Source organism: Mauremys mutica, chromosome 14 (assembly GCF_020497125.1).
Source record: "Mauremys mutica isolate MM-2020 ecotype Southern chromosome 14, ASM2049712v1, whole genome shotgun sequence".
Taxonomy (NCBI): Eukaryota; Metazoa; Chordata; order Testudines; family Geoemydidae; genus Mauremys; species Mauremys mutica.
In genome coordinates, this window is record NC_059085.1 from 43,397,948 (window position 1) to 43,423,166 (window position 25,219).

Consider the following 25,219-nt stretch of genomic DNA (forward strand, 5'->3'; position numbering starts at 1 on the left):
AAGCTATCCATCAAGGCCCAGCTCCAGCTCCACCACGGCCGCCTGGCTGACGGGCAGGGTCTGGCTTCCCACAGAGCTGTCCCGGTGCGGCCCAGAGACAAGGCTGAGCCACAGGGAACCCGCCACAGAATCAGGTTGCCTGGCCGCAAGGGGGCAGCCCAGAAGAGAGCAACACCCCCAAGCAGCTGGGCTCCTCACTCGCTGGGGGAGTGTCTGGTGTGAACCCACCACGCTCCTCCAGCCCTGGGGGTGCACAGAGCTCTGGGGCCTCAGCTGCCCCCCAACTCCCCTCCACTGATGCTAGTTTCTACTGCTCTGCCCTCCCCACCCAGGTCTTCAGCTGGGCTCAATGCCCTGCCACCATGCGTCCATCTCTGGTGCGTGTCCCCGCGTGAGTCAGGCTGCACTCACATGGCCGCGGACGCGGGCTGGGGCCGGTTCTCCCGGGCAGCGCAGTACTCCTCGGCGCACTCGCAGATCACACGAAGGGCTCGCACTGCAAGTCACAAACCACAGAGCGTTAGTGACAACGTGCACGGGGGAGGAGGCGGGGGGGCTCGTACTGCAGCGGGAGGTGGGGGTGGCTCTCTCAGGCCATGCTGGGGCCCAGAGCAGACCCTTTGTATTTGCACCAGGGATCCATGATTAGCAGCCCACATCTCTTCCCACCCCTGGCTAAGAGGGGATGGCTACTGTATGGGGACTCGAGCACCCACGTCTTCAAACATGGTCACCTCCCCTCCTGCTCCCCACCACACAGGCTGGCCCGTTCGCCATCACAGCTTGTTCCCTGACTCTCCGAAGTACTTCGATGGCCCCAGCATCCGAGCACCTGGCAACCTCAAACGGATTTATCCTCCCCGCCTCGTGCCATTATCCCCGTGGCACAGATGTGGAGTTGAGCTAAGTGACATGGCCAAGGTCCCTGAGGGAATCTGTGGCAGAGCAAGAACTCAGGTCTCCCAAGTGTCCGAACCACAGGGCCACCCATCCCTCCTCTCTACCATCCCTGTGGCAACTCCAGCCATTGCTACCACAGGGGACACCACTAGGGAAGGAGTCCACGTGTTTCTGGTTTCTTTGAGGGTGGTTTTGCAGACAGAAATGAGGAGCAGCCGATACCATGTAACCAAACAGCTCTCTGCTCCTCCCAGCAAGCAGCGTGGGACCTCTAGACAGGTGGTTAGAGAAGGGGACCGGGGCATAGGGCTCCCAGGTTCTATTCCCAACTGCCACCCTGGGCAAGTCAGTCTCACTCTGTGCCTCCTGCTGGCTCCCTGTGACCTGGTGCTAGTGGCGACCAAACGCACTGAGAGAAGGCCTGGGAAGGGTTAAAGCTGCTGGCTGCCCAACGCAAAGCCAGGCCAGCCAGACTCCTCACTGGTCGATTCGCGGCTGGCAGGGTTTTGTATCGTGATCCTGGCTTGGAGCGCGGACTCCCAGCGAAGGGAGCATCAGGGACAGGCCCAGAGAGGAACTGAGCAGAGCTCTGCTGCCTAGAGCCGCAATCACAGCCTACGGCTGCCTTGGGCAGAGAGGCTCAAGCTGCTGGACGGTAACGGTGCAACAAGAGAATACAGATGCACAAAGTAAAGACAAACGGTTGAGATGAGCCAACTGAGGGACGGGGTGAAGACAAGAGTTCTCTGCTCTTGAGAGGGGCAGCGTGGGACCCTGCCAAGCCTCTGACTAAGATCCCAAGTCACGGAGCTGAAAGCAGTTCTCATACAGCAGCGCCCCCTCACCAGGGAGAAGAGCAGAAACAAGTAAATCACGGTGGCTCTTTCCTTCTCTAGTGCTTCCTTCCATTGAAGGGTCTTGTGGGGGAAACCGAGGCACGTACTCGGGACATGATTTTGCCCAAGGTCACAGAGGAAATCAGTGGCAGAGCAGAGAACAGACCCCAGATGTTCGGGGCTCTCCTGCTCTAAACAGACCCACTCCTGAAAAATCAACTGACAAGTTTATAAAAAACAGAGCAAATGAGCCAGGTTCCTGGGGTGCCCCTGCCTGCACCCCTGAGTAAGAGCGAGCCTCACCAATGCACTCCAGCTTCCTCTGCGGGCAGCTCTCCAGAAGGATCAGCCCCAGCTCCTGCACCGCTGTGCTGTAAGGGTAGGAACCTGCTGCGTGGCCGTTGCTGGGCGGGGGGAAGAGGTTAGCGGAGACGCCTATTTCCGAAGGGGGCACGTTCCTGTGGCGCTCCATGCTCCTTGCCAGGGCCACCTCCCGGGCCTGGTAGACCCTCCTGCGGGGGGCAGAGCAGAGAGGAGGTGGAATGCACGGCAGGGCACTGTCTCCCCAGAGTCCTGCCCAATCCTGCCCACAAGCACTTCCCGGCCATGGGGCTGGGGAGCCTAGGGGCTGGGTTCTTCCTGCCCCACACACGCCAACTGCTCCACTCACACGGGAGCCAGGCATGGGCTAGAAAACCAGGCGCATCTGACCTCTGCCAGCCACGGGCTGCCCTGGTATCCGCTAGGAGCCTGCGGGCTGCTCCGAATTCACAGGGAGGGGAGAGGCTGCAGCCACCCTGCCCTTTAATACAAGAGCAACGCCCGCCAGGAGCACTGGGCCCCTCCCGCCGTGCTCCACACCGATGCGCAGACACACGTGGACGGGTTCAAACCCCACGGCCCAGCTGCCTGCTCCCCGCAGCAACTGACACTGTCTGTGGGAAAGGGATCAGCAGCCCCACCGGAGCCACCACTGGCCTTTCCACGGCTCCACACACGGAGCGTCACACTAGCACCAAGAATTCAGTCTGGAGAACTGGGCTCTCCCCAGTAGAACCTGACAGGTGGGTAAAGCCTTGGGCCTCAGCTCCCATGCCCCGCGCTCTGCCATCCCACGCCGGCGGAGCCCGGGGCAAGGCCGGAGGGGCAGGAGAGCCATGGTACCTGTAGAGGGCCAGCAGGGGAGCCCAGAGGGGCGAGAAGAAGGCTTCCTCAATGCGCGCCAGGCACTGGTCCTTGGAGGAGGCGGTGTTCAGGCCCTCGAAAGCCAGCAGGGTCAGGGAGAGCAGCCTGTCTGGGGAGGAAGTGTTACGGGCAGCATGCTGGGTCAGGCTCTCTAAGGCTGCCGGCCCGTAGAGCAAGCATCTCCTGAAGGTGCTGACAGGGAGAGCGGGGCGGGGCCCGGCAACGCACGCTGCGTCTGCCTGTGTTCGTTACAGAGGAGCAACACTCTGCCACTTGCCTGCCTGGGATAGAGCCAGGAGCCTGCAACAATCCGACCTGGGAGGGCAGGGGCAGGTGAGCAGGACGCAGACGTGTCACAGCGGAGCCAGGAGGTGGCTTGCCGGCCCCCAGTCCTACCAGCATGACAGCAGCGGCTCCCAGGAGCCCACCACCGCAGGTGCCAGAAACGCTAGGAGAACCTGGCACAACTGCCTCACTCGCTGGGCCTTCTCCAACCCCCACGCAGAGAAGCGCAGGGAGCTTCACCCCGCGGCTGAAGGGCCGGGCAGCCCATGCTGCCCTCCATGGAGCTTCCGAAGGGGACTCTGCCCAGCTGAGAACCAAGGAGGAGCCCCACAGCGGGGGCACCCAGCTCCGGCAGGCCACGTTCTCACCCTCCCGACAGGCTCCAGCTCCACGCGCGTGGAGCAGGACAGAGCAGTGCATGCTGGGACACAGCACGGGCTGTTCGGTCTATGGGCGGTGGGTCTGCACTGACCGGGAGGACACGCTGGGTAACTGAGGGGTGAACGGGGCCAGCACTTTGGGTTCTCGTCAAGGCTGTGGCATTACTCCCCCTCCCCCAGGACAAAGCCCTGGAGGGAACAATCCATGGGACCCTGTGTCTCTCACTCGGATACCCAGACCCCATGTGACTGTCACGTGGGCCCACCACTCACACCTCTCCCCACACGCCCCTCACCCACTGAGTTGTGAATGTCCTTCACGATGGCTTTCAGCTGCTCCTGCAGAGAGGCCTCCTTCTCAGCTGGGGCCTGGGGCTCCGCTGGGGGGCCAGTGGGCCAGGTCTCGGGCGCTGCCAGGAACCGTTCCAGGTCCTCGAAGGAGCCCTCTCGGTCGGCCAGGCGGGCAGGCGCCTCTTCCTGCGGGCTGCTCTCTGTCCCCAGGCCCTCGCTCAGGGGCGGTGTGCACAGGCTGTGTCCCAAGTTCACCTTGTTCTCCTGGACGGAGGCCATGCAGTACAGGCTCTGGGAGGACCTCAGTCTCCGGCCCCCAGGCGCTGGGGTCAGCAGTCCCTCAGCGTCCAGCGAGAGGGAGGAGAAGCCCCTGGAGGTCCTGGAAGCAGTGCTGAGGTCAGCGAGGTTCTGGCTCACCACGGGGTACAGCCTGCTGTAGATCACATGCTGGAGCTTCTTCAAGAGCTGGGAAATGGGGTGCTCGGGGAAGCTAGAAGCAAAGGGCAGATGCTCACTACAGGGAGGGGAGAGGAGCCGGGCCTCACCTGGGGCGCACTGCCAGGACAACGGGAGCTGCAGACCACGTGGTGGGGAGCCTCAGCGGGATCCCCCCGCACCTCCCTCCAGGGGTAGGGCAGAGTTTGGTGGCCGAGTGTGCGGCACTCCCAGGCAAGCCCCTCCTGTCACTGTCTGGACAGCTGCCCCCTCTGCCTGGGGCCAGGAGAGCCAAGGAGCAACTCAGCAGGACCCGGCGCCCAGCCACCTGCGCGTTCTCAGCCCCCCGGCACCGCCCAGCGCAGAGCCCCGGCCGGGGGAGGGCAGGGGAGGGGAGGGGCCCTTCGGCCCGCGTCAGCTCTCCCGCTAGCTGCTACCTGAGGAGGTGGGAGATGAGGCCGGACACCAGAGACAGATCTGTCGGGTTCTTCTTCAGCTTGGCTTTCCACAGCTTCGGCCACTCCTGGGCGGACAGCAGCAGAGAACAGTTGAGGCTGCGGCTCCCACCGGGGGAGCCCTGGATGAGGCCACCCCAAAAGATAACTGACCTCTCCCACCCAGCAACGCTCCCAACCGCCCAGCAAGGCCATGGCCCCCCCAGCACGCGGCACCGCCTGGTTCCCGAGCCGCGGCCTGGCCAGATGGGCACTGCTGCCCAGACGCAGTCAAACAGCAGGGGGGCCTGTGCCCTCTCGACTGCTGGAGCCAAGCAGCAGCACCATTTCCTCTCCTGCCGCCATTGCCAGAGACCAGAACGCCTGCATCAGGGCTGGGCACTGTCGTCACTCCCACCACAGCCTGGCCTCGCTGGGGCTAGCTCCCAGCTCCGTCCCCTTCCGGCCGACCCAGGGCAGATGGCTTGTGGGGCAGCAGGCAGGCATCGAGGGCCGCGCGCCGGGGAACAGGGTCCAGCCGGCTCCTGAACGCTCCAGGGGAGGGACAGCGACCAGCCAGTCACTTCGCAGGGCGCTGCCGCACCGGTACTCACATGGTCCTGCTCGTACTCCAGGATGGCAGCATAGAGCGCCCTCTGCTCCTGCTCCTCGGGGGTGAGGGCGATGCTGCTGGAGAACCTCCTGCCCGAGAGACCACAGGGCAGGGTGAGACCCGCTGCTGCCTTTCTGTCTGGAGCCAGGGCTGGGTGCCACCCAGATGGGCGGGAGGGCAGACTGCAGGGTACCAGCTCCAGCAATACCCAGAGCAGACACCTCGAGAGCCCAGCCAGCTCCGGCCGCGATGCAATGACCCAGCCAAATGGGAACAGGCGTCTGGAAACGGGGCTGCTCACCTGCAGAACAGCACTGCAACACCCTGCACCTGACGGCTGGGCCCCGAGCCGCGCTCAGAGGGGAAGGGAAAGGCGCACCTGGAGGTCACAGGCGGCATGTTGCACACAGGCCATACGTTTGGGATCCGACCTGAGCGCCCGGGGCTGAGCGCCAGCATACGCTGCCATGCCAGAGTACTTTAGCTGTATGGGTGCCTCCACTGGAGCTGGGATGGGGCAGGCACAAGTGTGTGGGGGGGTGCGGGCACACGAGGGCACACCCAGTAGCGTCTCTGACTCCGCGCTGCTCGTTGTAGGGCACAGTGGCAGTTGGCACCAGTTGGGAACCCAAACAAGACAGGGCTGGAGAAGCTGCTGGGTGCTGGTTCGGAAGGACGCTGACGACAGCCCCGCGGACTCACACCCCTCTCCCGGCGCTCCCAGAACCCTGCTCCCACTGGAGGGAGCTACAGGATGGGCGAGCATGTGGGGTAATGACATGCAAATGAGCACACCCATAATCCCTCTCTGCCCTGCCACAAACAAGCAGCCTTTCCTCCCCGAGTCCCCGGGGCCGGCTGAGGGGAGCCAGGGAGTGGGAGTTCTCCCCAGCAGGGGGGTCATTTAACCAACAGAAGCTTTGCTGTTTCCTTTCCTCACCCACCACAGCTGGGTCTCCTGCCCCAGAGTCACCCGGACAAGGGGCCCTTCCCCGAGCCCTGGTCTTGCTCACCTGTTGGCAGCTTCCTGCAGCCGCAGCCTGCGCTCCTCCATCTTCCTCTGAAGCTGGGGCAAGCCGAGTCAAGGCTCCACAGTTGTGTCTCCACCCAGCCAGCCAGTCATGGCCATGCACGGGGGCAGGGCTTGGCCGCAGCTTGGCACAGCCAGCTTCAGAAGCACACGCCTCTGGCCAGGAACTCCACAGAGAGCGTGTGCAGAGGCAATCCCAGCAAATGTCCCCCTGCACTCAGCACCTGGCAGAACCCAGAGCCCCATGACCCACCGACCCCCCGGTGCAGCCCTGCATGGAGAGGGGGCAGACATGGCTGCTTCTCAGTGACAGGGCTGAGAGGCGCCCTGGGGGAATTGAGCAGCTCCCCATCCCTTTAGAGCAGCTCTGGCTGGGACATGCTGCAGACACCCCCATCCTGCGTTCCGCTGGGCCAGGAGGGTATTTGAACCAGGCGCCTGGTGCGGGGGCTGAGGGGCCTGTGCTTCTCGGTACGCGCTGAGGCGGGGGAGCAGCAGCCCCCTGCCCTGGGGAGGCTGGGCTGGAGACACAAGTAGTCGATGCACCGGTGGCAGCAGCTGTCTCTTTGGCATTAGTGCTGCTGTTGTTACATCTAAGGGGTGCCAGCTCCCCGGCCTTTCCCCTGGGATTCAGACTAGGCGGTGACCCTCTGTGCCAGGAGCTGAATTTCTCCTCCTCTGCGCTTGGGGAGCCCTGACTGCTGCCGGGGCAGGATGGGAAGGATACCGTCTCCTCCCGGGCTTTGGCAATCACCAGGTTCTCCATCATCTGCCGCTGGAGGGACAGCGTCTGCAAAGCAGAGACAGGCCTCGTTGGAACGTCAGCCCTGCGCACTGCAGAGTGCTGGGGCAGAGCACGGGCCGGGCCATCCCTCGTGTGCAGCATGCTCGGAAAGGAACCGGCTGCACCCCAGAAACGCCCAAACTTCTCCACATGCTCCCAGAGCCCGACGCGGCTCGGGGACGGCCGGGAGTGCAGGGCACTCTGGGTAAGGACATGCAAACGAGAGCACCCGGTGGTGGCACTCCTAAAGCACAGGGCCCAGGGCCACGCAGCTGGTGGGGCAGGCCCCTCTTCAGCTCCACGGGGCTGTGGCAGTGACTTGGAAACCAAGCTCATTTACATGCCACTACCCAGAAAGCTCTGAGGCAGGAGCAACTGCAGACTATTCCAAAGTGTGGGGGGAGGAATGGTCCTCTGGTTTTACCCCCCATTATGTCTGGGTTCCGCTGGTCCATGATCCCCTTCCAGCCCCCCCCCACCCCGACAGGATGCTGTAGGTGCCAGGGGAACCCCCCGGGCCATCCCTGCACTGGGGATCCCGGTTTCTCTGAGGAGCAGGAGTGGCCATCCCAGCTGTGCTACCCAGCAGCTGACGCCCACCCTCCTGCAGCTAAGACCGACCCAGCAGCACCTGCTGTTAAACATGGCTCTCCCCATGCCCCAGCCGGAGCAGCCTGGCTGCCAGGCAGCAGGGACTGGTGCACCAGAGACCTGGGCCCCAGCACTCCGCTCTCACAGAGCCTCCGGCTGGCGGTTGTACCCATTCCACGCAGGGGAAGCACAGAGGCTGTGCCGTGCAGGGACTGCCCGTCCCATGCTTCACGCTGGGAGCCTGGCTGGGCTCCAGCCTCCGCCCGGCTCCTTGCCCACGCCGGGGGGTCTCTACTTGCCAGGGCAGTCTTCTGCACAGCCTGGCTGGGGTTCAGCCGCGCCACCCGGGCCTCGTAAGCAGCTCTCAGCTTCTGGTTCTGCAGCGAAGCCTCCTCCAGGGGGGTGAGCTCCCTGCAAGGACACAAGAGCTGCCAAGTTACCTTGGGAGGGAAGGACATCCCAGCGAGGGCTGGCCCCATGCTGAGGGTGAGACCTGCCCAGATCAAGAGGCTGCAGCAAGAGACAATCCCGGGTCTCTCTTCACCCATGTTCTGGCCCAACCTGGACAGGCTCGAAGGCCACACTATTCTTCCCTTCCTCGCCTGGCACAGCAGCACCCTGCACCGGGAACCGACATGTTCTCTTCCACCAGGGAGGAAACTACTACCGACAGGAGGGGCTCACGGAGCGACACCCCATCTCCCGATCCCGTGCCCGAGGTCCTGCCCCTCAGCGCCACCGCCGGGCTCCATGCAGGCAGCTAGAATCAGGTGGCTCAGCCTGGGCAGAATGGCCTGGACCAAAGGGCCCCCCCTGCCAAGCTGCCTCAGGCCTGAACGTCTGGGCGCCTTGGCCAAAGGGCTAACATCTGAGGGGGCTGCTAGAAACCCAGCACCCAGATCCTCCTGGGAGGCAAGACACAAAACCGGGGGAGCCTAGAGCTCTGCAGGGAAGTCCTGGGCACGGAGCTTCCAGAGGTCTCGGCAGGCAGCAGCCAACCGCCATCTGCCGGCCTGAAGCAGGAGCACAGCTAGTGGAGAGGAGGGAACCTCCCTACTTGGGTCAAGCTGGCACTATGGCACATGGTTGCATTGGGAGGGGATGGCTCTTCGCCCCACATGCAGCCCCCCCAGCCTGCAGCCCCCAGAGGGCTGGGGAGACTCCACGCCACATGCCCCAGCTCCACCTCACTTACTTTTTAGTGCCCTGAGCTTTGGTGATCTGCAGCTTCTGGAAGATCTCTGGGGGGAGGAAGGGAGACAGCTTCCCCCCCTCATCCGAGAAGACCCTGCGGTGCCTGGAGATGGGAGCAGGGCTGGGGCCCCTCTCGTGGGCCGCTGGCTTCACCTTCCCTGGGGTTGGGGGAAGACGTGGGTCAAAGCAAGTGTTTTGTTTAGAAGTTACTACAAGCAGTGAAGGCTGGCAGGGAAACCTGGGGCTCCCGAGTGCCTCGGAGCAGCAGGGCCAGGCAAGCCAGCCCCAGCCCCTTTGTGCACCCAGAGGCCTCCACAATGGGCACCTGAACCAGACACTGGCGGGGATCTGCTGCCTTGATGCCTCCCGGGTCTCAGCACCAGAGGCGAGGGAAGCAGGCAATGCTGCATTCCTGCTAGGGAAGCCAGCACCAGCACCTCCCTGGGGGCTCTGCCTCCAAAGGCTCCAAGGTCCTGCTGCGTGGGGAGGGGGAGAATCAATGAAACCCACCCCTACAGATACAGGTCAGCCTCCTCCTGCTGCCACTCCCCTGACCTCAGCCGAGCCACCCACTCTCCCCTGGGGGGGGGGGCAGCTGGCCAGCCTGGGCCGTAACATTCATGCTCAGTCAATAGCCCACGCGGTGGCTCTGCTACAAGGTGTGTGTCTGCTGGAGAGAGGCCCCAGCTCCCAGAGGCGAGAAGCAGGTGCTTTGTGCCTCAAGCATCCTCCTTCCCCAGAGCTCAGCCCAGCAGGCCGCGTCCCGCCTGGCCCTGCGGCCGGGGGCAACTCACCGGGCACGGCGGCACTGGACTTGGCTCGCTCCAAGCACTGCTCGGCGAGCTTCAGCATCTTTGGGGTGTCGGGCATCACGGCGTCGCTCCCGCCTGGCATAGGCAAGAGGCGGGGTCACTGGGTGGCCTTTCCCAGACAGGAAGGTGCTGGGGGGAGTCTGACCCACCCAGGCCTCCAACGGGCACCGCTTTCCCAGCGGGCTGCTGTGTGTTATAACCAACGGGCAGGGACAGCTTGTTCTCCACCCCACCCTCCTCCTCGGTCCCTGCCTCCAGGGGACGTGTTCCCTGAGCACTGCAGCCTGCCTTTCTCCAGGGCCTTCTAAGACAAGAGACTTTCCAAGCTGGGCCCTCCACCGGACGCAGTGCAGCCTCCAGCAGCCCTCACCAACGCTGCCTAGCAGGGCCCCAGAGGATTCTGGGTCCAACATACCGCAGGAGGCAGCCAGGGAGGCTGCACCCTTTCTTTCCTGGCTGCAGAGTGTCCCAGGTGCTTTGCTGACAGACTCGGAGGGTACAACAGAACCTCAGAGTTATGAAATGACCAGTCCACCACACCCTGCGCTTGGAACGGAAGTATGCAGTCAGCCAGCAGAGGCAAATAAACGCAAACACTGCACAGAACAGGAGTACCTGTGGCACCTCACAGGCTCCTGTTCTTTTTGCGGATACAGACTAATGCAGCTGCTACTCTGAAACCTGTACAGAACAGTCCGGTGTTCAACAGAAACTACTAAAAATAAAAGGAAAGTTTAAAAAAAGATGTTGACAGGGTAAGGAACCTGTTTCTGTGCTTGTTTCATTTAAATGCAGCCTTTTTCTTCTGCCTAGTAAAGTTTCAAAGCTGTATTAAGTCAAGGTTCAGTTGTAAATTTTTTGAAGAACCACCGCAATGTTTTGTTCAGAGTTACAAACATTTCAGAGTTATGGCCAGCATCCATCCCTCCAGGGTTCTACTGTATTTGCTGATCCATTCACTCAGACTGCGGCTATGTGAAGGACGAATACGGTTATCCGTGCTTCCGGCACAGAGGCAGCCAACAATGTGAAGTAGTTCCTTCTCCCTTTAGTCCTTGGCACATGCACGCAGTCGATGGTGCATAGACCGGCTGCACTACACAGGGCCTGTCTGAAGGCCCTCAGCTGTGCAGCGGCCCCCAGGCCATGAAGGAAAATGAATGTTTCAGGGCTGTGAAGCCTCCAGAGAGCGAGGGAAAAGCAGTCCAGCACCTGCTTTTCACCATGGAAGTGGCAAGTCTGGTGGTTACTGTTGGAAATTTTTGCTGGACACTGCCTGCTAGTGGGAATTTTCAGTCAGCAGTTCCCTTCCACCGAGGGCTCTCCTGCGTGCACGTGGGTAGAGAGCAACACCACCAGGTACGTGACTGTACATCGTCCGCTGCCCACCCCACGCAATCCCTGCCACCTTCCAGGGGGCTGGAGGAACGAAGGCAGCTGGGACTGGAGCATGGAGACAGCTACTGGGTGCCAGAGAGCTGTCCCAGCGTGGCTGTATTTCATTAGTGAGTTGTGCAGCACTCCTCACACAGCTCACTTTTACAGTAAACAAACAGTCAAAATAACCCCTAAGGCCCAACGATCTGAACTGCGGGTTAAGCCACAGAGCCCCACCCCTGCTGAGGCAGAATCCCAGGCTGGGGGTTCTCGCGGCATTACAGCTTTTAACCTCTAGAGACTCCCCCCAACTATCAGGGGGGTGCGTCCAGGGAGGGAACTAGGCAGCGACCCACCCTTCGGGGGATGGGAGAAAACAACGCAAAGCTGTTTTGTACCTTTCGCTGCTGCTGCTTCCTCCAGCAGGGCCTGGGAAATGTAGCTGATGCTCTTCAGGTACTCCACGTAGGCCTCCTAGCCAGCAGAAGGGACAGAGAAGCGGGAGGCTCAGGAGCAGCTGGTTCTACCAAGTTCACCTTTACCAAGCACCAGCCGCCCACCCATTCACCCAGAAATCAGAGCCACGGAACCTGCAGCCCTGACCCACTCGGCAGCCGAACTCCCAGCTGAAGCACATCAAAGGCACCCAGAGAGCGCTCTGGGGGGCTCCTTTGGGAGAGAGACTGGGGAAAGTGGTGAGTCTCGCAGGGTTGTGTACAGCACCAGCACTGTGGAGTCTAAGGATTCACCCCTCTCCCCCCTGGCTCCTAGAGACCCTCGCGTGGTCACTTCTTGCACCAGGCACTAGGAGCACGCCGCCTCCTGCAGCGGGCACCAGAGAGACACTGAGCTGCAGACTGCAGCGAGTTCGCATGGGGGCCCTGGATAATGAGTGCTGAAAAGGCCTTCCAATTCCTCCTGGAGAAACTGTCCCCCAGTGTGGGATGCTCCCAGCTCCCCCCAGCATCTGGAAGGCTCTGTGTGCTGTGGAACCTGGGGGTCACGCGAGTCCAGCATCCTATCCTGTCGTCTATCCGCACGCCCTGTACAAACACACACAGAGACCGGACAGCGAGTGCCCAGGGCTCTGTGCAGGGCTGGAGCTGGGCGTGGGGAGAGGATGGCCCATGCCTCCCACGTGATTACCTTGCTGTGGGGCTGGAGGGAAGGCTGCCCTGGTTGCTCTGCCTTACAGGGAAGTCATTGTGGAACATCTGTACTGGGGTAACACCTACGAGCCCAGGACTCTGCGAAGGCAGTGCACTGGGGGAGCCCTGGACACTGGGCTGGATGCACCGCCCCCCGGGAGGGGTCACCAGCTAGGGGCTGTTGTAGGAGCCTGTGGCCCTGCCCCACCCGGCGCTGCCAACACCACCAGGCCCAGGCGCCCTCCCTCTGCCCGGAAGGGAAGGCCCAGCCCAGCGCCCCCGTGCAATCCCGGGCTCCAGGAGCTGCTGTCCCCGAGGCCCCAGCAGCACGTCCCCGCCTCCAGCCTGGACACGGGGGAGGAAAGGCGGCGGGGGGGGGGCGTGGACCAGCGGCCCCCTCCCCCGAGCACGCGAGGCTGCCCCCAGCTGCGTGCCAGCGCTGGGCACAAGCCACAAGGCCCCTCCCACGCGGGGCACAGCGCGGCCCACGCACGGGACACGGGACGCGCCGCCCGGACCCGCTCACCCGCGGCCGGTTCCCGGTGTCCAGCTCGATCGCCCCGGCCGCCAGCTTCATGGCGGTTTGCAGCGGCTTCGCCGCCCCATCCCCGCCGGCGGCCATAGCGGGCCGGGGCCGGGCCGGGACCCTCCGCGCTCGGAGCCCGCCGGGCCGGGGCAGGGGCTGAGCCGCAGCGGCAAGCAGCGACCATACTGCTACTGCGCATGCTCAGTGACGTCTCCACCCGGCCGGGAGGGGGGCTCGTGGCGGCCGGGCTGATTCGTGCAGCGCCGGGCACCTCTGCGGGCAGCTAGAGCGGAGCGGCCGGGCTGGAGCCGAGCCGTGTCGTGCCGGTCCGAGCTGTGCCAGCCGGGCTGGCTCCTCGAGGACCCGCCCCCCCGCTTTCCCTGGTTGCTCTGGCTCCCCCGGGGAGCCGTCTTCGCTGTGCCCGAGCACCTCACAGACACCAGTGGGCTTATCTGTGCAGTCCTCCTCCGCCCCATAGGGGAGTGACCTATCCTGAGCCCCGTTCTGCAAGAGGGGAAACTGAGGCACGGATCCGTGGAAGGACTCGCCCAAGATCACGAGTCTGCAGCAGAGCCAGGACAAGAACCCGGATCTCCCGAGCAGCCCTAGTGCCTACACGCCATCCCATAATGCCTTTTGTTAATTCAAAGACCATCCGAAAAAATAGTGTTAAATCCACCCGTCTCGTTTGGTTCTTTGCAAGAGTGCGTTGGGCACCTCAGGCAAACGAGTGGGGCTGGTCCCTGCCTCAGGGGTCTGGCCACTGGCCTGTGCTGGAGACAGGAGGTTAAAGCTGGCCACCTTTCCAGCCTGAAGGGAGGCCGGGGGCCCGGCGCTGTAGCTAATACCCCGGCAGGAAGGGGCTGTACAGGGGAGAAGGCGGGCTCAGGGGAACGCCCCTCCACGCAGGACACGACAGCCGGCTGGGGGAAGGAATGTGAGCGGAAGGGTCTGATTAGGTCTGGGAGTGAAAGAAAGGCCAGACCGAGCCCGGCACGCCGTGGGCGCTCCCCAGCTATAGCATAAGCCCGTTCAAACCCCTGTCCCACGGGTGGCATCAGCCTGCGTGGGGCTAGCGTGCCACACTCCAATTCCGCAGAATCCACGTTCTCATTGGCAGAAATCTCTAGCCCTCAGGGCTGCGGAAATACGCTCCCAAATGCACCCCCCCCCGCCCGGCTGGCGGCACGCGGATAGGTGGGGGCGCGCGGCCGCGACACGCGTGGGTGGCTGAGGCGGAGCCCGGGCTGGGAGCGATGGGGGCTTCGGCTGCGCTCGGCTCCTCCGGGCCGCCAGGGGGCGCTGTGCCCCGCCGCGGCCCCCGCCAGCCCCAGCGCCGAGGCGGGAGGCGCCCGCAGCGGGCCCTGGGCGGCGGCGATGAAGCGGGATCGGCGCGGCCGGTTCCTGTCCCCCGCCGGCGGGCGCAGGCCGGAGCCCCGCGCGGGGAGCGGGCGGCGGGGCCGCGCTGCCCGGGAGGAGGCGGCCGGGGCGGGGCCGGGGGCGCGCGGGGCCGCGGCGCAGCACGCGCCGGGGGACGGCGCCGAGGAGGCAGGTGGGTGTCGGCGGGACAGGGACCGGCCCCGGCCCGAGCCCTGGGGCCCCCGCTCCCTGCCCCGCGGGCCTGGGGCCCGGTGTCCGGCCGGGTCCCCCCCCCCGCGGCGGTGGCCTCGGAGCCGCCCCCCCGGCCCGTGCGGAGTCGGCCCCGCGCAGAGCTGACGGACCCCCCGCGCCTGGTCCGTCGGGGCGCTTGGCCCCGGGGGCGGCGGGCATCCTCCGGCCCCGGAATCACCCGCACAAGCCCCGCTAACACGGCGGGCGGGGGGCGGTCCCGGGCGGCCAGGGCCAGGGCCAGCGGGCCTCTGCCCGGGAGCAGCGTGGGCAGGGCCTGGGAAGGGCACCGGGGGGGTCCCCCGGAAAGGAGCCCTCTGGCCGGGGGAGCAGCACACCCGCTCCTGGGCCTTGCCCGAGTCCAGGGCAGCTGGGCCAGCCTGCTGTAGCCCAGGAAATGCGGTTTCTGCTAGCGGGGGAGGAGCTGTGCGTGACTATAAATCCGGCCCCAAACAAGTACGGAAAGTGGCAGGAAGCCCGTCGTCTGTCAATTCTCCTCCCGAGAGAAGGGCTTGGATTTAACTTGTATGGGGGGTGTCCCCAGAGCCTGTTTCGTCATCTTTCTGTCTGGGGGACTGCTGGGAGCAGCTCTGTGTCTGACACAAGCACCCAGGGTGCCCCTCTGAGAAGATGTTTGGAGGTGTTTATCCGCTGGCAGGGTGACACGCCTAGTGAAAGAAGAGAGAAAAATGGGGAAATCATCAATGAATGTTCCAGATTGTGGGATTCAAAATCTGCTGAAAAATTAGGAAGTTGTCTGTTCAAATGAAATGTAGAGCCTGCAGGAAGTTAAGGCTACTTATTTGTGTGACAGGATAAAATGAGCATGTTGGGGGATAGATGGTCTAAACCTTTCAGAATTTAAAGATGCCCCCAACCCATTATACGATAGCCATGAAAGGTTTCTGCTGGCAGCTACCTGAGTGAGGATACACCTTACAAGTGTTAACATTGCCATGCTTCCAGGCAGGAGCTGGTCATGGCTACAGTCAGGAAATACAATCTCTCCTTCACAGTGCACTATGCTAAGTGTGTGGAAGATAGGGAGGGTTGTTCTGAAGTACCAGAGTACTGGATGCCAGACCATTGGCCTTTGGGAATGCACAGATTCTGTATTAACTTGTATATATTTGTGCGCGTTGAGAGTTGTACTTGAAACAGCTACATTGTTTGTTTGAAGGGGAAACATTTTTTTCAAAGCTAAGACAGTTACACATGAAGTCAAGTTGCAACATTTGTAATATAACTAGTGATAAAATCCTATCAAAGCCCAAAAGCCAGCAGTAGCATCTGAGCTTTCTCGTGCCTGTAAAGAAACTGCGAATTGAGCAGGGCGGGCTTTTACTACCATGTGCCACTCCTCATCTGCAGAGAATTGTGCCGGTCAAGGCAGTCAGCTCTTCAGTGCGGACATGGATGAGGGGAATGGCCTAGGTTACTGCTTGGATTCCCTGGTATCAGAAGGGATTGCAGCTCCCACATACCACCCTTCTAGTGTTCATTGGTACATACTGCCCTCCGGGGTGCAAAACCCCAGAGCCTGTGAAACGACTGTGCACTCAGATGAGCATGGTGGGGGCTTCAGGGCAGGAGAAGCCGTAGTGCAGGGAGGCCAGGGGTAAGGCTGACCAATTGGGGAAGGTCATGGGCTGTCCTGATGCAGCCTGTGGTTCTGGCTAGACGGTCAGTGGACAGGGGTCGGTCTGTATTCAGCTGGGGTATAAGTGCATACAGTGGCACTGTAGTCACCCAGCCCTTAGAGGGGTCAGTTTTTGGGAGAGACTTGTCACTGCAGCTGCCAGGTAGTAACTGTCACTTTGTGTAGGGGCAGAACTGAAATCCTCTGTACAGGGTAGTTCAGCAGGAGTGCAGTGGGCTGCCATAGGAGGGTCAGAGAGCCACACTCCAGCCTGGTGCTGGGCTGGCAGGCTGCTCAGTCCTTGGGTGGGTGGCGTGTGTTACTTTGAAGTAATCCCTTGTGGGGAGAGGTTTGTGTCCCCTCATGCTGCTTAATCCCATTTCACTGGTGCCCTTTCTTGTCCTGAGCACAGGTTTACACAGCAACGGTTGCTGGCTTCTCAAAGGCAGCTGTTTCTTTAACGCCTCAGGCATGCCTCCCACATGATTACCTTGATCTTGGGCTGGAGTGAAGGAGGGCCCTGGTTGCTCTGCACCCAAGACTCTTAAGGCAATGCACTGCCTTAGAGTGAAGTGATTGTGTAAAATTTGTACTGTGGTAACTCGTAAGGGCCACAGCCATGTCTGGCCCGTTGTGTTAGGTGCCGTACAAACACACGACAGTCCCTGTATATTTGTAAGAACTGACTTATTTTCGTCGTTCCTTCTTACTTAGGAATTGGTAGAGCCCTGAGCACAGGATATTGCCGACTCTGCCATGGGAAGTTTTCCTCCCGGAGCTTGCGGAATGCTTTTGGGAAGGTTCCTGTAATGGGAGAGAACTCAGAGAAGCAACGACGTGTGGATCAAGTGTTCTTCACAGATTTCCAGCGACTGGTCGGAGTAGCAGTCCGACAGGATCCTGCTCTCCCGCAATATGTCTGCAAGAAATGCCATGCCCAGTTTTACAAATGTCGCAGCATCCTCAAGACGTTTATTCAGAGGGTGAATGCATCTCCCACAGGCCATATAAAGTCAAAAGGAAAGTATGTGTTGAGTTTTTTTTATTGTTCATTTTTCAAGTCATAAATTTCTGTATATTTGTATATGTTAGTTTGCTTGTGGAATTTCCGGGCACTGAACTCCCAGGACAGGATGTATTTTTAGCAGCTGTAAACAGCTAATGGCTGAATCTGTTTTCTTTGTAGACAGCATGTGCTCTTTTATCTGCTACTGCCACATTTAGATACATTAGTTTTGTTACTGCCCTGTCTCTAGCTGCTATTGTGTTCCTGGTTTTCTGTCTTCCTGGGAGAGATTCATGCGCTGCTTTGTTTTGTGTGTAGGAACAGCGATGTGCAGCCACAGCCAGATGCAGAAGCCCCCTGTTTGGGTAAGTGCACTACAGAGTTAGTTGGAACTATTTTTTGTTTGTTCTTTGATACTGTCAAAGGGTTTGGGGTTTTCGACTGAACACTCAGATGAGACGCCACTAACTTGAAATCTGGTCATTTAAAGAAGTTCCCTTCAGTTTGTTCCTTTAGTGCATTTGACAGTTGTGCGTGTCTAGTCAGTGTCACTGCTTCATGGTCCTGTGTCATGCACCAGACGAGGACATCAGACTTCTGCCCTGCTCTGGGATCTCACCTGTTCGCTCTCCTAGCAGGTTCCACACCAGGGGGTTTGCCAGTAGTGGCATCAGCTGAAGAGGCAGCAGGGCACACAGAGGGGAAGAGGGCTGGGACTGAGTGTATCTGGTCACGTTCTTGGGCCTGCCCAAAAGTCACTCAAACCCAGCGGAGAAGCAGAAAACAGCTTTGTAGTAGTCCCAATTCATCAGGTTATTTTTAAAACCAGTTGGTTAAACAATTCCAGTAGATGCGTTCTTTGAAAAAGTACTTTGGGGTCCTCTGCCTGCCTGAGCTCCTCCATCAACTCTGGATGTTTTACAGCCACGTTTCAGGTGTTTTTAAATGGTTCAGCTTAGCTGTTGGGCATGGCGTAAAGAGCCAGACAGATAGCAAAACAACCCATCACCATGCTATGTAAGCGGGGATAAGCACCGTTCAGCAGCCTGGTGCTGCTGAAGTGACTAACTGCTTGCATGCTCTTCTTTCCCATTTGAACAGTAGATCTGATCACATCCAGCCCCCAGTGCCTGCATAATTTGGTTACGTGGACCCACAACCATGCAGGGAACTGCCAGTCTGTGCCAAGCCTGCAGAGTGTGTTATCTTCCGAGTACTGTGGGATAATTCGAGCCGTGTGGGGCTGTGGAAACAGGCATGACTATGTTATGGATACAGATTCTGATTGCAGCACGGTGCTAGTCGATAATGCCTTGTCCGTTACATGGGAATGGAACAAGAGCACAGCACAGCGTTTGACTGACAACGGGGCAAGTGCAGACAATGCGGGGGCTGCCTCTGCTCCCAGGCCCCAGCTTACTCCAGCAAGGACAGTCACTTGCGAGCAGCCAGTAAACAAAGGGACCACATCGGAGCCACTAGGCGCTGAGAATCAGTTGCCACACAGCAGGAATTCATCTCATTCACAAGAGGACAGTCCAGTCTCTTTACAGGAGAAAAGTCTGCCCCAGTCAGCCTCTCCACTGAGCAGTGCCCCAGGTAAGAGTTTTGCCTAAAAAGTGACCTCCAACTGTATGGAGACAGGTGAAGGCCCTTTTCCCCAGACTCCGAGGCTGGGTCCATGCAGAACTTTCTGACTGTGCTGTCACCTCCGGGATGGGTGGTCCTTCAGGATGGCATAGACAGCAATCAAAAGCACCTAAAACTCAGTCCAGGTTGATGTTAGAAACCGAGCTTTGCAGAAAGGAAGCGTATTTAAAAATTAACGGCGGAAGCTGGGCTCTGAGCACAGGGCTGGGGCCCAGAAGCATGTGGATTCAAATCGTGGCTTGGCCATGGACTTGCTCTGTGGCTTGAGCAAGTCACTTTGCGCCCAAGTTTCCCCGTCTGTTGATGGGGATGAGACCTGCTTCTGCCCCAGTGGAGATTCAAGATGAAAAGTGCCGAGTGAGCGAAATGGGCCGTGTGCGGGAGGACTGCTCCTCTTCGCTCTGGGAGCTCTCTGGATGTGCTTCCCAGGCTGTTTCATGTGGCGTGTGCTGACATTTCAGAGAGAACCATTTGTGCAGGGGGCTGGACAATGCAGTGCAGTTGTTAGCTCTTCGCTCCTATGCTGCACTACCAGAGTTTCCCTAATTGTTAATAAATACAAGGTGTGTCCCTGAGCTGCTGGGTGGATGGCCTTGCCTCCTCCCTCTCCAGCACCACAGTAGGTGTGTGAGGAACCAGGGAGAGCTTGGTCACTGCTCTCAGACATTCACGGGAAACTTTCCAGCATGAGCCCAGCAGTGGACCAGTAAGTACTTAGAGAGCTGCTTCCAGTCACCCTGTAGGCCTGATTTGGCACCTTCATCTCTTGTCCCTTCTCAAGGTGACGTGTGACACCACTGGGGATTATCTCCTGACTTTAAACAGGTGGGCTTGGGTGACTCCACCTTGTTTTCTGGATCATGCATCTGAAAAAGGTGTGAGTGAGGCTTCCTGGGGCTGACAAGAGGAAACGTAATTGAAAGCTGCTTAGTCTCAGATATATTACATCCACGAATCAGAAACTAGTATGGGTCAGAATCAAGAGTGTTTACATGAGCATAGGGGCAACAGTTCCTGGAGTATAGGAGGTGAAGGCCCCAGGTCTTGTGAAGTCCTGCAGTCACATATGTGGTTAACCCATCCTCAGAGAGCGTATGCAGCCAGCTGCTGAGTGTGAATTCTCCAACACTTGCTGGCTTCTTTTAGCTGCTTTTTGTTTGTAATACGCAGTGTTCTTTATTTTCTAGGACAGTTGAGTGGGAAGCAGGTTCTGTCTTCAACGTCGGATGAGCGGGTAAAAGACGAGTTCAGTGACCTTTCTGAGGGGTGAGAGAAGAGTGGGTTTAAAATAGCCTAAATGTACTTTGCAAGCATGAAAATGATCAGCTGAGGGGAATCTCATTCTCCAGTGTGACCTGGTCATGTGAAACCCCTTCCTCCCTTGGACCCAGCATCTGACAGACTGGTTTCTTTGTACTGAGCTTGATAAAAGTTCACTGAGCTGACACCCCGGATTCCTTTTTCCTAATTGTGTCCCAGTTTTGTTTAAATGGCATTTGGAATCCTTGATAGATGTTTTAGCAGCTTCTGAAAAAGTTTCCCAGCAGAGCTGCCCTGTGTCTTTCAAGGACCTGGTTTGGTATTGCCCACTACTGCAGGCCCATATAGCTTCTATTCTGTCTCATAATTCACTCTCATTTCCAACTACTGAGAGTCTGGATTCCAGAATAGCCATTGGTGTGGATATCTAAAGGAGAATCCATTTTGGTTGTCAGATATCAGACTGCACTTAACGAAATCTTGTCTTTACTTACAAAAGAAGCGTGTTTGATGGGAACTTGCTGAGTGGCAGTAAATGACACTTAGGGCCTGTCAATTTTTGAGATCATCATAACCCCTCGTAACAGTGGAAGAAAATTAGGCCAAGATTCCCCAAAGAGGGTGTCTAAAATGAAGCTCCTAAATGAGCGACCATATAGCATAGTTGGTTCTGGGTCAAAAGCCTTTTGCAAGTGTAATTCAAAAATGTCGCTGAGAGCCTGAAAAATGTTACATAGAAGATACCAGAATGTTCTGGTATCTCCTTCTTGACCCCAGAATTGTTTATTTCTATAGCTAGGATAAAAAGCCCAAGCTGTAATCTCCAAAGAAGTAGATGTTGCAGTTTCAAGTGTTCCTTGGGGTGGTTTTTTTCTTGCTTTAAGAGATGATGTGGGAAGAGACTTTTTGTGCAGGAGATTAAAGAACAAATATTGATGACGGCTAAAATAACCAGCAAATTGGAGCGTTAGTGCTGAGGTTTCATCCAAACCATGTATTATAAAGTTTCTTCTCTTTCTCAGAGACTTCTTGAGTGAAGATGAGAATGATAAGAGAAACGTGCAATCTTCAGATGACTCCTTTGAGCCTTATCCAGAAAAGAAGTAAGGGGCTTTTTTTACTTTGCTTTTTTAACACAACTTGTTTCTTTATTCACAGAATAAGCGCAGGCATTAGCATCAGTGTCCCCTGACCCATTCTTTAGTTTTTTTGGGATGGAGGAGGCCAACCCAGGGAAGAAAGTCTTTTGTTTTTTTTTGCTCTCACATGACCCAGAACTCAAGCTCTCCACATCTCCCTCACTCCCTTCCTAACCTGTTGGCACCTAGAATGGTTCACTGAACAGGTGAATGTGATCTATCAGGGGCTGCATTCCTCCTCCTCCCACACTCCCTCCACCTGTGTGTCTACAGCCCTTTGCTGAGCTAGCTGGGCCATTTCAGGTGAAATTAGACTTGAATTAAATACAAATGAAATATCAAACATTCTCATTCATCTCTTTACATTGTTGTTCCTTGCCTTAGGGGGTCCAACAAAAAGAGTGAAAATAAAGAAGCGAAGAAGGCCGAAGAGCCCAAAATAAGAAAGAAGCCAGGACCCAAGCCAGGCTGGAAAAAAAAGATCAAATGTGAAAGGTAAGTGAACTGAGCAAGGAGGCGTGAGACCCTCTGAGATTAGCACAATCTCACTGGAGTAATTCTCTGCTTTTCAGGGAGGAGCTGCCTACCATCTACAAGTGTCCTTACCAGGGGTGCACAGCTGTGTACAGAGGGGCTGATGGCATGAAGGTAAATTAAAAATTAACATGTGACTTGTTATTTCCAGTGTAGGTGCTGTGAGCTATTAAAGGGGACAAGTCACCTTTCATGCAAGTAGAGAATTAAGAATGGTATCTGGGCATTCTCTTGAAGGACAGGGATGGGTCAAAGTGAACAGTTCAGCTGCGTGACCTGTGTAGTCCGAGCTCTTTGTTCCATTCCAAGTGGAAAGAGGAACTGGTCTCTTTCCAACTCATGCTGTGCTTCACCTTCTGTCCCGAGATTCAGCCATTGCCTTGGTGGGGAGCCCTTTTGGAAGCGCTGCAGGCTAATGGGCTGCTTCGTGCCTAATGTTGGAGAGAAAGTTTAACAATGTTCTATTAAAGTCCTACAGAAGGCTGGACTTGCAGGCTTGGATGCAAGCTTGAGTCGTTTCACATAGTGAAGCTAGATGTGCTGTGTACTGCTGGCTTTTTCCATTGAGTCTTCTGGCTAGTGCTATGTAAGCTATCGATTAGGAGTGTGAAGTGTGAACTAACTTCTGACCCCTAGTAGGGTAAAGAGACTCCTGTCTCCAATCCTTATTTTTAGAAACACATAAAGGAGCATCATGAAGAAGTGCGGGAGAGGCCTTGTCCCCACCCTGGCTGCAACAAGGTGTTCATGATTGATCGGTACCTACAGCGCCATGTGAAACTCATTCATACAGGTACTTCCTGCTGACAGTGGCTGCTCACAACTGAAGGGAGGGTGTTATACAAGAACAAGATGATTAGTTCACTGTGCCAAGACCTTGTGTTGGGTATGAAACTGCCCTATCACTGTGGTATTTGCTTAAGACCCCCTTCCTACTGTTTGTTTGGTACTGATAGGCCTGGAGGATTTGAGCTACTTCCCACATCAGGTGCTAGTGAAGGAACTTCATGGTTTAGCTTAAATTGATTCTGGTAAGCATGGGCTTGTGTGTATCAATGTTTGAGGTGCTAAGGTGTCAACAGTGCCAATGACTCCTTCACCAGCTCTGTTCTCCCTGCAGAGGTACGGAATTATATCTGTGATGAATGTGGGCAGACCTTCAAACAACGCAAACACCTCTCAGTTCATCAGATGCGCCATTCAGGAGCAAAGCCCCTCCAGTAAGTGCACTTTGGCCTTATGCACAGCCTAGCGGTGTAATAAAGTAAATGAATAGACAGGGTCACCGGGTAGACCCCCTTTAAAATGTGAGAGACCTATTTGTTCAGTCTTCCTAAACCCTACAGCACTTTGATTAAAGAATATTGAAAACTGTGCTGGGGAAATCTGTATGATTTCCTTCCACTAGTCAGAGTAGCAAAGAATTGGTGTGTATAGTTAAATGTTGTTTAGAAAAAGGCCCCATCTAAGAGTCTCACTGTAAGATGTTGGCATTTTCATCAGAAAATCCAGATTGGAAGCTGAGGAGGATTAGGTAGCAGTCATGTTTCCGAAAGCCAGGGTAAGGCATTCATTTAAAGACACTTTTCTGAAGTCAGGTTCAGAAAAGTTCAAATAAGCTGGGGCCTGCTGTGCTGGATGAAGTCCTGTAGTGTTTGGAAAACAGGGTCCTGGTGGACCTGCTGCCTATGCTAGGAAGTGTAGGGATTTCCCTGCCCTCTTAGCGTACCAGCAGGGAGGTGATGTAACTAAGGGAGACATTTCCTAGTTGTACATTGGGTTTGTAACTAATCATGATCCTGACCAACTGTGAGTCTCCCTTTACTAGTCAAACTAGCTAGACTGTTATCTGCTTCCAGGACTCCTTTCAGCTGAACGTGAGTGCCCACTGTGACCAAAAGAGCTAAATGTGATCCTGGGATGTATAAACAGGGAAATAAATAGAAGTAGAGAGGTTATTTTACCGCTAGTTGGCACTGGTGCAACTGCTGCTGGAATCCTGTGCCCAATTCTGCTGTCCACAGTTCAAAAAGCATGTTGATAAATTGGAGAGCCCTGCAAATGAGTAACGGATTAGAAGTGATTGAGTTCTGAGTCAGTCTGTTTAGTTTAACAAAAAGAAGGTTAAGGGATGACTTGATTATAATTACATGGGGAACAAATATTTAGTAATGGCCTCTTCAATCTCCAATCTCACAGAGCAAGGTACAACTTCAAGCCATTGTCAGACTTTCAGACTGGAAATAAGGTGTATGTTCTTAACAGTGAGGGTATTTCGCTATTGGAACAGTTTACCCAGGGTTGTGGTGGATTCTCCATTACCGCTACTTTTTAAATCAAGGGTGGATGTTTTTCTAAAAGATACTGTAGGAATTATGGGGAAGTTCTATGTCCCGTGTTATATCACTGTGGTCCCTTCTGGCCTTGGAATCTATGAATGAGAGGCCTTCAGTAGCTTAGCATTTCTTGTACTGCGCTGCTCCAGTAGCTTCCCTGCCCTGTGCACAAGAGATGTTCTATTGAAGTGCTGAAATAGTATTAGCTGTCACCAATCTTATTCATATTCCTAAACCCATTTACCCAGATAATTGCTGTGCAGGAAAAGGAGATTGTATTAAAAACAATCTCGAGTCGAAGCCTTGTTGTTCAGTGAGGTGTTACCCTAGTTTCTTACTAGTGATGAATTACTGACAGCCTTACCTGTAGCTGGGGCCACTGTAGCGTTGCTCTAATTGTGTTTTGCTTTCCAGATGTGAAATCTGTGGTTTCCAATGCAGGCAGCGAGCGTCTCTCAAATATCACATGACCAAACACAAAGCTGAGACCGAGCTGGAGTTTGCCTGTGACCAGTGTGGAAAGCGTTTTGAGAAGGCCCATAACCTTAATGTCCACATGTCCATGGTGCACCCTCTGACCCAGACTCAGGACAAAGCCAAGCCACTGGAGCCTGAGCAGATTCTCATGTTGAATCCTTCAGGGACTGTGGAAAGCCAGGCTGTAAAACCAGAACAGACTGCACAACAGGAGCCTACTTGAAGGGCTGCTGGAGGTGTGTACTGATCCAGCCTTGTATAAACCATTCAGCGGTGGGGATTTTTAATATACATTTTAATAGAGTCTCAACAAAAAACCCACCTCAGTGGAAATAGCTTCAGCTTGCTCAGAAAAAAAAAAGCTTTTACTGTGCTGTGATTCTCCATGCTTAGATCAAATTCAGCGGTGTTGTACAAAACAGTCTCCATCGAATGTAAAGGAACTGGATGTTCTACACTCCCCCATGTGGTGATAGAAACCAAGTTGTACCACATCAGTTAAGTAGTTGCATAAACTGCAGGCATGTATGTAGTTCCTAGTCACATGGGTCTACAGTTATATGGCACAGTGGAGTGACTTAAAACTAGGCTTTTTTTTAAAATTACAATTCCCCAAGCAAGTCTAAAGTGAAATTTAACCTACTTTATTATTAACAAGAGCTTCAAGGTTTTGCTTGTAATAAATTATTTACAAAGTAATATGAATCAAGTAGTCCTGGTTACAAAGATGGAGAACAGCTGATAACTTT

The 25,219-nt window shown here is 56.7% G+C and overlaps 2 protein-coding genes across 6 annotated transcripts in view; one reads left to right on the plus strand and one right to left on the minus strand.

The window, feature by feature from the left end:
* Positions 1–13,018, minus strand: part of VPS9D1 (VPS9 domain containing 1) — a 25,924-nt gene extending 12,906 nt beyond the window's left edge. Inside the window, exons 1-13 of one of the 3 annotated variants that reach the window (XM_044987254.1) lie at positions 12,822–13,018; positions 11,546–11,621; positions 9,753–9,845; positions 8,960–9,116; positions 8,064–8,175; positions 7,117–7,179; positions 6,373–6,425; positions 5,361–5,448; positions 4,750–4,835; positions 3,883–4,367; positions 2,901–3,030; positions 2,040–2,248; positions 412–496 (exon numbers count right to left, since the gene is read on the minus strand). In XM_044987254.1, coding sequence (XP_044843189.1) covers positions 412–496; positions 2,040–2,248; positions 2,901–3,030; positions 3,883–4,367; positions 4,750–4,835; positions 5,361–5,448; positions 6,373–6,425; positions 7,117–7,179; positions 8,064–8,175; positions 8,960–9,116; positions 9,753–9,845; positions 11,546–11,621; positions 12,822–12,917 — 1,733 coding nt within the window. In that variant the 5' untranslated portion in view covers positions 12,918–13,018. Of the gene's footprint in view, positions 1–411; positions 497–2,039; positions 2,249–2,900; positions 3,031–3,882; positions 4,368–4,749; positions 4,836–5,360; positions 5,449–6,372; positions 6,426–7,116; positions 7,180–8,063; positions 8,176–8,959; positions 9,117–9,752; positions 9,846–11,545; positions 11,622–12,293; positions 12,517–12,821 lie in introns of those variants that run through there. The other 2 variants (XM_044987256.1, XM_044987255.1) reach the window with 2 other exon arrangements.
* On the plus strand, positions 1,243–24,776 carry ZNF276 (zinc finger protein 276). Of its 3 annotated transcripts, none has more exons than XM_044987260.1 (11): positions 1,243–2,109; positions 16,783–17,092; positions 17,393–17,439; positions 18,179–18,673; positions 19,912–19,990; positions 21,007–21,087; positions 21,508–21,618; positions 21,696–21,771; positions 22,333–22,450; positions 22,778–22,877; positions 24,408–24,776. In XM_044987260.1, the coding sequence occupies exons 2-11, from the start codon at positions 16,878–16,880 to the stop codon at positions 24,691–24,693; spliced, it is 1,608 nt and encodes a 535-aa protein (XP_044843195.1). In that variant the 5' UTR covers positions 1,243–2,109; positions 16,783–16,877; the 3' UTR covers positions 24,694–24,776. The 3 variants fall into 3 exon arrangements, with proteins under 3 accessions (XP_044843195.1, XP_044843193.1, XP_044843192.1); XM_044987258.1 differs by having other exon boundaries at positions 1,244–2,109; positions 18,176–18,673; XM_044987257.1 differs by lacking the exon at positions 1,243–2,109 and adding an exon at positions 14,199–14,373 and having other exon boundaries at positions 18,176–18,673.
* The last annotated feature ends 443 nt before the right edge of the window (positions 24,777–25,219 follow it).